The sequence below is a fragment of the Doryrhamphus excisus genome, linkage group LG14, assembly GCF_037039965.1.
Source record: "Doryrhamphus excisus strain RoL-2023G ecotype Guam linkage group LG14, RoL_Dexc_Guam_v1.1, whole genome shotgun sequence".
Classification (NCBI taxonomy): domain Eukaryota; kingdom Metazoa; phylum Chordata; class Actinopteri; order Syngnathiformes; family Syngnathidae; genus Doryrhamphus; species Doryrhamphus excisus.
The window spans coordinates 4,582,412-4,594,382 of NC_136370.1; the positions used below are offsets into that span (position 1 = coordinate 4,582,412).

Consider the following 11,971-nt stretch of genomic DNA (forward strand, 5'->3'; position numbering starts at 1 on the left):
CTGGCAACTTTGTTCTAGTGTCACTTCCTGGAATACTTCATCATGTTTGTGTCTTCACCTTCGGACAACAGCTTCACCCCCTCGCTTTTCTTCCCAGCACTCCACATGCCCTCTTCAGCTGGATGCTCCTGACCACCTGGAAACAAAGAATCCTCTGCCTCTGCCCCTTGTTGGTCATCCTGGTTTTGGGGGCGGTCAAGATGATGGAGGAGGTGTCGGTCACCATGTCCTACGATGCCCAGCTGTCGGAGCAGATGACCGAGGAGGCCATCCTGGCATGTCTGGTGGCCGAAACGCAACCCAGCTTTCCAGTAAGCAACTTTTCCTTCTTGCCTGTGAAATGTAATTACAGTAGTTGTACCTGCACAGGTGTTGCAGTCTAAAAATAGTACAGGCACGTTTTTAGCCACAGACAGTTGAGCATCAAGTCATCATGTTGGCATGCAAAAGCAAATGTTGGGTTATTAATATTATTATTAAACACTTCTATGCTAGGACTACGTTATGCTAGCCTAGGGGTGGGCAAACTTTTTGACTCGCGGGCCGCATTGATATGACAAAATTTACGGGGGGGGGGCAGACTATATATTTTACACGTAACAGTCCACCTGGTATTATTGTATCTGTAAAATTATCATGCAATCTGCTATTATTATTTATTATTTTATATTTATATTTAAATATTTTAAAAATAATAAAATATTATAATAATTACAATAAAATTAAAATAATAATTATTATATCATTATTATGTAAAATATGCAAATATAACAATAATATCATATATAATTAATATAATAATTCGCATTCATATAATAATTATAATAATCATAATAGTTCTAATAATAATTATACTAATCTCATAATCTAATAATAATCTAATAATAATAATAATGATTATTATTGTTATTATTATTATTATTATTATTATGTGCTTGTGTCCCTTTTTCAGGAGCACTTTGTAAACAACAGACCATGTCAAAAAACGAAATTGATAAAACCAAAGCCAAAGCCAAAGCCAACCAGAGCCAACCAAATCAAAAGGTTGGCTCAGGCCATGATGCCAGGTTGTATGTTGAGTTTAAATGAAATACTTTGGAAAGATTGGGCGGGCCGTATTCAAACACTTGGCGGGCCGGATGTGGCCCCCGGGCTGTAGTTTGCCCACCCCTGTGCTAGCCATAGCATTTCAGTATGTGGAATCAAACTATGGAATGGATTGAGTAAGGACCTCAAACAATGCACAACGATGAGCCAATTCAAGAAACAATACAAGCAGTTGATGTTTGCTAAATACAAGGATGAAGAGTCTTGAACCAGTCATGATGTGCTATATATATCACTATATTGACACTTACTATGGTACCCATTATGGCATTGGATGCTCATATCACCTCCTACTTCAGTACGGGACAAAAAATAAATGAAAATTTAAAAAAACAACAAAAAAAACCCAAATTAAATTATATCAGAAAGGCAGGAAGTGAACAAATGTAACAGTTAGTGATTGTAAAAGTACCAGATGGAGGGGTAGGATTTAATAAGCTCTGCTTCTTCCTACTCCTTTTGGACATGTGGAACTGTGAACTGATTATGGGATGCACTCAATTGTAATCTGATGCATGTTCAAATGAAATGAAACCATTACCATTTCCATTATTATATTAATATTGTAATGTGCAGTACTTGTTCATATAATGGAGAAAAACTGTTTAAACAGTATGTAAACAACAATACCAAAATAGGTTGTTTTACATGAAAATGATCATAGAGTACCATAGAGTAAAAATATAACACCATGAACTATTTACAATCGTCACATTTGCAACAGAACTGTGTGTGTACTTGGGTTAAAATGTAAAAAAAAACCTCCTTCGCACAACATGGGGAGATACCTTTTCACTTCCTGGTTGAAGCACATATTTCTACAGGACCGATGCAGGCTGTGCGCTTACAAAATGCACTTCTGCCACCTGGTGGCCGTTTTTTCTTCATCTTAAAACTGCACCAAACATGATCTGTTCTATTGTAGAGTTGCATCATCACCTTTTTGTGCTTCTTGCGCAAAACAAAACGTAAAAATACATATTTTACATTTTGAATTGTAGTGAATGAGTTAAAAATATAGAATAGGGGATAATTAAATGAACACCATGGACTCAACTCAGTTGAGGACTTTTGTCCACGAAGTGCTCTATGAAGGCTATCAAGAAAAGGTCCCCCCTCCCCGCATCGCTTGTGTGCCTATCATCTGGCTCGCATCCTTTGATGTCTTATCTCTTGTTGAGCCTTGCTTGTCATTTGTGCGAGCAGACTGTGTGTGTGTTGTTAGACACCATCGTATTAAGTAGCTATGTCTCTTTTGTTCCTATGGAGGTCCCGACCAAGAAAGCCAAACTGAGAGAAAGCCGTCTGCAAATAATGGAGGATGAGGAAGACCCCTTGAACAAATGCCAGGTGGGCAAGTGTTGAACCCCCTTGATGGCAAATATGTTTGTGTCTGCGTGTCTTCAAGTCTTTGTCTTCATGTGTCCTTGCTGTCAAGTGTTTACACTTTCTAACTGCTTGGTTCTTTGGGCCTTCTTTAGATGGAGAACCATCGTCTTCAGCAGGCCAGCCTCCGTCTGGAGCGGGAGAACGACAACCTGGCCCAAACACTCATCACCAGCAAGGTGGCCCTCAGGAGCGCCCTGGATAAGGTCTCGCTTTCTACCACCTTCTTTTTCATCATGCCTATCTCATGCCTATTATTTATAAATGAACATCTAAGCCAAAGTATGTTTCAGGAGATGCGACTAAGTGCAAGTAAGTCAAGCTTAAATAGTCAGTGAGGCAGTGAGGAAACCATAGCTCTTTCTTTGGCAGAAGCCACAACAAGCTTGCTAACTCATTGCAGTCCAAGTAGGTCGGTATATAGACCAGTACAACAACATACATTTTAATCACCGTGTCATCTTTCAAAGAACACTTTAATAACAACACTAAAGTCATCAGCAGAGTTAGACTCAAAAGGGATCTATAAAAACACTCTCAATATGAGTTGAAAATAAATAACAGCATTTTAAAGTTTTCTTAAGGCACTGCGTCTGAGCAACGCATTCCTTGGGGCGTTGCAATGACGTCAGCTTCCCTCTTTTTGCTTGGGGCTTTGTTTTCCTCTGGTGGACAGCAGCAGCATTGCAGCACCATTTGCTATGCTTCCTATGTTCTTCAATGAAATTGTTTTCTCTAACAAAATGCATTATGGCAACCTTTTTCATATTAACATTATAATACATTTGAGTGTTAAGTTGTTGGGTGATGAGTTTAATGTTGTTTGTAACATCAAACCATGAGTCGGATTGTTGAGTAATGACCTACTGCAATTTCCAATGGGTTGACAAGCTTGAAATGAGTTTCATTCACAGCTCATTCTGTCAAACTTCTCACCCGGTTGCCAGGCTTTCACCTTAATATCAGCTATGAAAACGCTGCTGTTTCACTGTGTAACTCATTTCAAGATGGCATCAACATTTATTGAGAACCCGGCGGACATGGGAAAAAGAATAATTAAGGCAGCATTTTTGTTGCATGTTTGTCACACTTAAATGTTTCAGATCATCAAATACATATAATTATTAGTCAATGACAACACAACTGGAAACAAAATGCAGTTTTTAAATGAAACTTTTTGTTATTAACTGAGGAAAAAAGTGATTTTCCCCCTTAAAACGTAACTGTGGTTTATCACACCTGCATTCAAGTGTGGTTATAACCACAGAGAGAGACATTATCCACAAATGGTGAAAACATGGCACAGTGGTGAACCTTCCCAGGAGTGGCTGGCCAACCAAAATGACCCCAAGAGCACAACAACGACTCATCTAAGAGGTCACAAAAGACCCCACAATAACATCCAAAAAACTGCAGCCCTCACTTGCCTCAGTTAAGGTCAATGTTCATGACTCCACCGTAAGAAAGACACTGGACAAAAATGGTGCGCATGGCAGAGTTCCAAGACCAAAACCACTGCTGAACAAAAATAACATTTAGGCTTGTCTCAATTTTGCTAGAAAACATCTTGATTATCTCCAAGACATTTGAGGAAAAAAAAAAAATTAAATTAAATTTAATTAAATTAAATTAAACATAGATAAATAAATAAAAAGGCCTTGGATTGGATTTTTTTTCCTCAATAATAAAAGCCTTGGAAAAGCCTCCAATGTGGCTGAATGACAACAATTCTGCAAAGATGAGTGGGCCAAAATTCCTCCACAGCGCTGTAAGAGACTCACTGCAAGTTTGTTGCTGCTTAGGGTGGCCCAACCAGTTATTTGGTTTACAGGCAATCGCTTTTTCACACAGCTAGAAATAAAAATATACATAAAAAATATATACATTAATATATATATATATATATATATATATATATATATATATACATAAAAATATATGTACATTAAAAAATCATAATTGCATTCTAGTTGCCTTGCATCCAAAAGGAATATATAATACTTGTACTTTGAAGTAACGTGGTAGTAAATGTGTTTACTCATTGTTTACTTTTGCATACACAACATAAGGTGTCCCTAATGTGAGCGTGACGCTGACTGATGTTGTTGTTGCCAGGCGGAGGACAACTTGGACGAGCTCACCAGCGACCTCCTTCTCACCCGCCGTCGTCTGCAGGTCACAGAAGAGGAGAAGCGCAGCAAGGAAGAGGAGGCGGCCATGGTGAGTGGACGGCGTCATTGATGTCACTGAAGCCTGCGTGAGAAGCTAACGCCGCTTGCCTGTGTGGCTGTAGTTAAAGGAAGTGTTACGGAGGGAGCTGGAGAAGGCGGAGCAGGAGGTGAAAAGGTCCTCAGGCATCATAGCAGACTACAAACAGGTAAGGAGGAGCCCACTTCATCATCTCATGGAGGAAGTGCGTGTTTGCATGTTTTTTGTTCTTTCGTGTGCCACTCAGATCTGTTGTCAGCTGACATCACGCATGGAAAGACAACAGGAAGCACACTTGCAGGAGGTCCACTCACTCAAGGTGACAAACACCCCTTCCTCTTTCACAGCACCACTCAAAACTCAACAAATAGTAGAATTCAGAGAAAAAACAGTCCAAATGTAACATGACAATAACAAAGTCCAAAAAAAAGTTGCACATCCTTGGAATCATTTATTCATTCATTCATTCATTCATTTTCTACCGCTTCTCCTCACAAGGGTCGCGGGGGTGCCGGAGCCTATCCCAGCTGTCTTTGGGCGAGAGGCGGGGTACACCCTGGACTGGTGGCCAGCCAATCACAGGGCACATATAGACAAACAACCATTCACACTCACATTCATACCTATGGACAATTTGGAGTGGCCAATTAACCTAGCATGTTTTTGGAATGTGGGAGGAAACCGGACTACCCGGAGAAAACCCACGCATGCACGGGGAGAACATGTAAACTCCACACAGAGATGGCCGAGGGTGGAATTGAACCCTGGTCTCCTAACTGTGAGGTCTGCGTGCTAACCACTCGTAATCATTTATATATGAGTAAATTATTTTGGGGCTGCACAGCGGTGTGGTTAGCGCAGGCCACACAGCTTGGAGACCCGAGTTCAATTCCACCCTCGGCCATCTCTGTGTGGAGTTTGCATGTTCTCCCCGTGCATGCGTGGGTTTTCTCCGGGTACTCCGGTTTCCTCCCACATTCCAAAAACATGCTAGGTTAATTGGCCACTCCAAATTGTTGTTTGTCTGTATGTGCCCTGTGATTGGCTGGCGACCAGGCCCATGGTGTACCCCGCCTCTCAACCGGAAGACAGCTGGGATAGGCTCCAGCACCCCCGCAACCCTTGAAAATGAATGAATGAATGAATGAATTATTTTTGTCGCAGAATCTTGAGTGTTGATGAGGCCAAAATGAGGACACTTGTGTTTTCTGTTTTCTGTTGTCCGGCACAGAGCAAGATGAAGGCTTGTCCTCATTGTCATCATGCTGGAGAATCAGAAAAGGAAACTGCATCATCAGAAGACCCGGGTTTGGTTGTTCCAGGCTGGGGTAGGAAGCACGCTGGCCCCTCTGAGGCACAACAGAGGAGGGAGGACCAGGAGAAGGCCTCCCTCACGGCTCAGATTAGACAGCTGGAGAAGGAGCTGGCTCAGACCAAACTGCAGATAGTGGAGGCCAAATGCAGGATCCAGGTCACATGACGCCCATCGCTACGTTGCAGTGGAACCCGCTTACGTCGCTCCACAAGCCTTCTACGTGGACCAGATCATCCTCCTGGTCCACCGTGTTCTTCTCATGACTATAAAGTGCAGAGGGGTGTCAACATAAGCGGGTTCCACTGTACTAATAATTGTAGTGATCCCAATCCTAATGATTGTTGGTATTCCTGGTACAGGAGCTGGAGCACGAGCGGGGCATCCTAGCCAACGACCTCCAGGAAGCAAAGAACAACTGGATCAGCAAGGCCTTGACCTCGCTCCGCCCGTCCACTGACGGGGTGCCGACGTCAGGCAGGGGCCTCCACAGTGGCTCCCTGTCTGGGTGGAAGCTGTCGTGGCCTCACAACAACGGCACTCAAAAAGAAAATAGCTGTGAGAAAGAACGGGCTGACGGACAAAGCTGGAATGCACCATAATGCACACCAGGGGGTGCTCTCGAGCAGTCTGATACGATGGAGCCTCGGGATGTGAACATGCATTGATTCTTTTTCACTTCCACAAGGGGAATATTACAAGAGTAAAGTCAAGAGGGGAAAAAATCATAATATCATAGAAAGTGAGGCAGCAGCAGTAGTAAAAAAAATGGTTGGGTCAACCTTGGCAAAAACAACTGCAATCAAACATTGAGGTCGCCAACAGATGACCAGACATTCTCCAATTCATGCTTCCATTTATCACAGCAAGTCTTCCAGGTCCTGAAGCAGCAAAACAGCCCCAGACCATCACACTACCACCGCTGTATTTTACTGTTGCTATGACCCTTTTTTCTGAAATGTGTCTTTACATTTACGCCAGATGTATTGGGACACACACCTTCAAAAAGTTCACCTTTTGTCTCATCAGACCACAGAGTATTTTCCCAAAGGTCTTGGGGATCATCAAGATGTTTTCTGGCAAAATTGAGACAAGCCTTAATGTTCTTTTTGTTCAGCAGTGGTTTTGATCTTGGAACTCTGCCATGCGCACCATTTTTGCGCAGTGTCTTTCTTAAAGTGGAGTCGTGAACACTGACCTTAACTGAGGCAAGTGAAGCCTGCACGTCTTTGGATGTTGTTGCGGGGTCTTTTGTGACCTCTTGGATGAGTCGTTGCTGTGCTCTTGGGGTCATCTGGGTTGGCTGGGCACTCCTGAGAAGGTTCTCACCACTGTGGACAATGGCTCTCACTGTGGTTTGCTGGAGTCCCAAACCACACTGATAGATGTCAGTCTCGGGGGGCACAATCACCTTTGCACAGGGCCATGTGGGATTGGATTTTTTTTCCTCAATAATAAAAGGTTGAATTTACAAACTGCATTTACTGTTCAGTTGTGTTGTGATAGATTCATTTAAATTAGTTTGATGATCTGCAACTAAATTTAGTTTTATAAAATTTCCAAAAAATAAGAAACCAGGAAGGGGTCAAACACTTTTCCCCACTATGACTGTACTGTATAGTAGTCTCCCCAAAAACAAGATACATGACTCCTGCCTGATGACGTCAGGAAACTAGCAGCAGTTTCTCTATAAGGGCCTTTCCTGTGATGCGCCTCTCCTTCCTCTTTCACTTTCAGGCCCGTCGCCGCTTTTTAAAGATCAGCTGCCGTCTCTGTGAGCCCACACAAGCCGGTGAGCTACTGCAGCCTCACTAACTCGACTTTGACTTTGTTCAGCGTTTGATTTGACCCCAAGAGCAGCAGTCACCATGGCAAGTGTGTGTTGCTGGACCCTCCTGGTCGCTTTTGTTGCAAGTCTGACCGCCGCATCATCAGGTAGTGTACCACGATCCCTTGGGTCTTCTTTACTTTTTAAAGCCTCGCAGCCATGCTTTTATCGTATATTGTCTTATTTTTAAGGATGTCCAGAGTCAAATAATTGTTGTCCCGTCAAACATAATAAATTAAGAATAGAAAATAGATATGAATATTACAAAATGACACAAATGTGCATTTAAAATAGTGCTGAAATTGCTGTATTCATCACATACATTAAGAAAATATTTACTTTTATTAATATTAAAATTACAAAATGAAAATAGAAAATGAATGAATTTAAAATAGGTTTTAAAAATTGTGTCTTAAAATTTCACATTAATTAAGGAAAGAATATCAAAACATTTTACAAAAATTTATATTGAAATACTGCCAAATGTATTGTATTTTTCACTTTAAAAAAGAAACACTGGTTACATTTAATACACAAAAGTACTGGCCAAATTACTATATCTAATAAACCACACACCACATATCACATAAAGTAAGTTCAAATTGGCCAAGAAATGATATTGCAAAAATGACCACAAAAATTTTTACATTTGTCCCTACAAAAAAATGACAAATGTTTTATAAAAATACTGTCAAAATGTGAATACAATTAAAATGTCAAAAACCAAGTTGAATGTCCTGATTCACTCAAGAAATTTTTTTTTTTTTAAGTAAACTTAAGTTTGTATAGTTTATCTGGCTGTAGATGTTCAGTTCTATTAACATCTCCTTGAACTCCTTTTTTCTCTCTCAGTGGATCCTCCCATCAGTCCCACAGTGCATTGCTGGTGTGCAAGCTATCCCAACAGGACCTTTTGCTCTTGGCCTGAACCTCCGAACTCTCACTCTCAGCCAGTGCGCTACATCGCCTCCTACAGGTCAGTCATAAAAGCAGAATAATATATCACAGAGTGTGGTGTGAATGTCTATATGTGCCCTGCGATTGGCTGGTGACCAGTCCAGGGTGTACCCCGCCTCTCGCCCGAAGACAGCTTGGATAGGCTCCAGCATGCCCATGATCCTAGTGAGGATAAGCGGTACAGACAATGGATGGATGGAAAGTCATATAGCCATATCTACATGCGTGTGTATTTCAGTGAAAGACACCAGCCGTCCGTGACCAAGCAATGTCAACTCACGGCTACCAACTCGTCATCATCACTAGAAAAGGTACTCAGTACAATTTATTTATGAAATTATGGGGCGGCAAAAATTGTTCGACACACAAAAGGCCCATTGGAGGGCAAAAATCAATCAACAACAAAAAGGGGAAATAATTAACTAAATGTAAAAAATTACATATACAATAAATAAAAATAATTTTAAAAATCATAATAATAAAAGATAATTTAACATGAGGTGGCACGGCGGTCTAGTGGTTAGCGTGCAGACCTCAGTGTGGAGTTTGCACGTTCTCCCCGTGCATGCGTGGGTTTTCTCCGGGTACTCCAGTTTCCTCCCACATTCCAAAAACATGCTAGGTTAATTGGCCACTCCAAATTGTCCATAGGTATGAATGTGAGTGTGAATGGTTGTTTGTCTATATGTGCCCTGTGATTGGCTGGCCACCAGTCCAGGGTGTACCCGGCCTCTCGCCCAAAAGACAGCTGGGATAGGCTCCAGTACCCCCCATGACCCTTGTGAGGAAAAGCGGCAGAAAATGAATGAATGAATGAATTTAACGCGAATATATTAGTCAAACAGATGGAGTGAATATCTGTATTTAAGTACTATTGCTCCTACTAATGATGGAATCAATATATCAGTAATATACCAAGCAAGACAAGAATTAATATAAAATCCCCAGTGACATATTCATATTCATTTATATGATACTGGAACTTTCAATTCACATTTCCCTAAATTCATTTTGCTGCATTTCCAGGTTTACGCAAGACAACTTTTTACTTTTTTAGCAAAAAATCCCCTCCAACCAAGATGCTTAAATTAATACATGTATTACTTTTTTAAAAAATAATATTTGTCAACCCTGAAGTATTATTCAGATTGTGAATGGAAGCAAAATGCATAAATGGACACATTTTTGTTCATGAATCATATACATTTTTATTTATTCCACTATAATCCTTGAAGGTACATGTGTTAATTAATTGTATTTTTGTTTGGTAAGACGCTTAAATCAAGACATTTTTCTGCACCTGTCCAGGTGTGGCACTGTCCCCTGCGTGACCTGAAGCTTCTGACGGACTACATCATCAACGTGACGACGCTCTACGACAGAGGCAGCAGCTCTCATCTGAGCAGCTTCATGCTGGAGGACATCGGTGAGGACAAACGTCAACACGGCGATGAGCAGCTGACCACCTGAACAACACCATTCATTTACAGTGAAACCTGACCCCCCCGTGGACATCAAGGTGTCCCCTCATAACGTCAGAGCAGTTCTCATGGAGTGGTCGGCTCCTCCCACTTGGATGTACCTGGACATCGTCCCCTTAAAGTACCAGATCCTGTACCAGTGGAACATCAAGGGCACCACCAAGTCTGTCACTGTAGGTTAGCATGAGAGCAAGACGTATTGTCTTTCTTACGTTTGATGGTTTTTTAAATGTTTTTCTTCTCTCGTGGTCCAGCTGGGTCCTCTGGAGAACACCAGCGTGGAGCTGAAGGGTCTGATCCCAGGTAGAACCTACCTGTTCCGGGTGTGCGCTAAGGAGCTGCTGGGTTTGGGTCAGTGTAGTGGCTGGAGCTCACCCGTCACTGTGACCTTACCCAAGAAAAAACTCTAACATTATTGTATCTGTACTTGGAATAGTATTCATTGGAATATTGCCTTCAAAGTAAAAAGATTGGAACTATACTCATAACGTTTGAAGTTTTCTTTGAATGGAAGGTATATGATCAAACTTGAATACTCATGATCTGGACAGGCAAAGCTGCCTGGTGATGAGTTGGACTTGATGGCGGGGGAGGATCGGGGACCCCCAAACGTGTGATGAGGGTGTGCTGGGGTCTCTGACTTCGTAGAGTCTTTGACTCTCACCTGCGGCAGATCTTCAAACGCATCCATGACGAGGAAGGAGCAGGATATCGAATCTGATTGGATCGTGTTTCGTGCCTCCATGAATGAGGCCACCCGGATCAGTGCTGTGGCCGTGACCCCAGACTCTTGGTGGACCCCAGAAGTTGGGGCTGCTGTCAAGCTGAAGAAGAAGTCCTATCGAGCATGGATGGCTTGTGGGGCTCCTGAAGCAGCTGACAGGTGACAGGTACCGCCTGCCGGTGACCAAAGGGTGACAAAAGGGTGACAAAATGGTGTTGGGGATCATACTCCTCACCCCCCCTAGGAAAGTCTATTCCAGAGTCCAAAGTCTATTATGTGGGAGTTTGCCTCTACATGTACTTTGTGGACTAGGAAAAGGCCTTTGACTGTGTCCCCCGTCATACCCTGAGGGGGGTTGGTAGCATGCTACTATGTGCCATCCAGTCCTGGTTGGCATTGCTAGCAGGAGCCTGGTCCCGCTGAATGTTGGCCTCCACCAAGGCTGCCGTTTGTCACCAATTCTGTTCATAATTTTTATGGACGATAATGTCCATATGTCTATGTCTATCAAGGATAGGGACATTAGGATCTTTGCTCTGCTATTCGGAGACAACGTGGTCCTGATGGTCTGGTCTGGCTCGGACTTTCAACATTTACTGCGGAGGTTTGCAGCAGAGAACCAGGCTTCTGGGTTGAGACTCAGCACCTCCAAATCCAAGGCCATGGTTGAACTCCTCGGTGTCATCCTGGTGGAAGAAATAGTAGTTGATAACCCGGGAAGTCTTGGCTTCCCAATTGAGACTGCTGCCCCCGTGGGCGGAAGAAAATGGATGGATGGATGAATGGAGCACATCATTTTATGGAAATACAGTTGTCCCTTATTTAGCTCAGTTAATTAGTTACAGACCCAAGTAGGATTTAATATTAATAAATCAAATATTTTTGTAGTTCCGGTATAGAAAACCTTTTCCCAATCTTGTGATTGTGTTTTTAGCATTATTAGAGCCCTCTAATAATAAGAGTAAAAG

General features: G+C 42.2%; 2 protein-coding genes across 2 annotated transcripts; both read left to right on the plus strand.

Annotated features, from left to right (window-relative positions):
- The first annotated feature begins 25 nt into the window (after positions 1–25).
- LOC131140034 (rab GTPase-activating protein 1-like) lies at positions 26–7,483 on the plus strand. Its single transcript, XM_058090101.2, has 8 exons — positions 26–311; positions 2,377–2,457; positions 2,589–2,699; positions 4,609–4,713; positions 4,787–4,870; positions 4,949–5,020; positions 5,933–6,172; positions 6,376–7,483. The coding sequence occupies exons 1-8, from the start codon at positions 123–125 to the stop codon at positions 6,613–6,615; spliced, it is 1,122 nt and encodes a 373-aa protein (XP_057946084.2). The 5' UTR covers positions 26–122; the 3' UTR covers positions 6,616–7,483.
- A 208-nt stretch (positions 7,484–7,691) lies between these two features.
- ebi3 (Epstein-Barr virus induced 3) lies at positions 7,692–10,750 on the plus strand. Its single transcript, XM_078796076.1, has 6 exons — positions 7,692–7,948; positions 8,694–8,817; positions 9,037–9,109; positions 10,107–10,224; positions 10,289–10,452; positions 10,534–10,750. Exons 1-6 carry the CDS (start codon positions 7,882–7,884, stop codon positions 10,687–10,689), a joined length of 702 nt encoding a protein of 233 aa, XP_078652202.1. The 5' UTR covers positions 7,692–7,881; the 3' UTR covers positions 10,690–10,750.
- Positions 10,751–11,971: the final 1,221 nt, after the last annotated feature.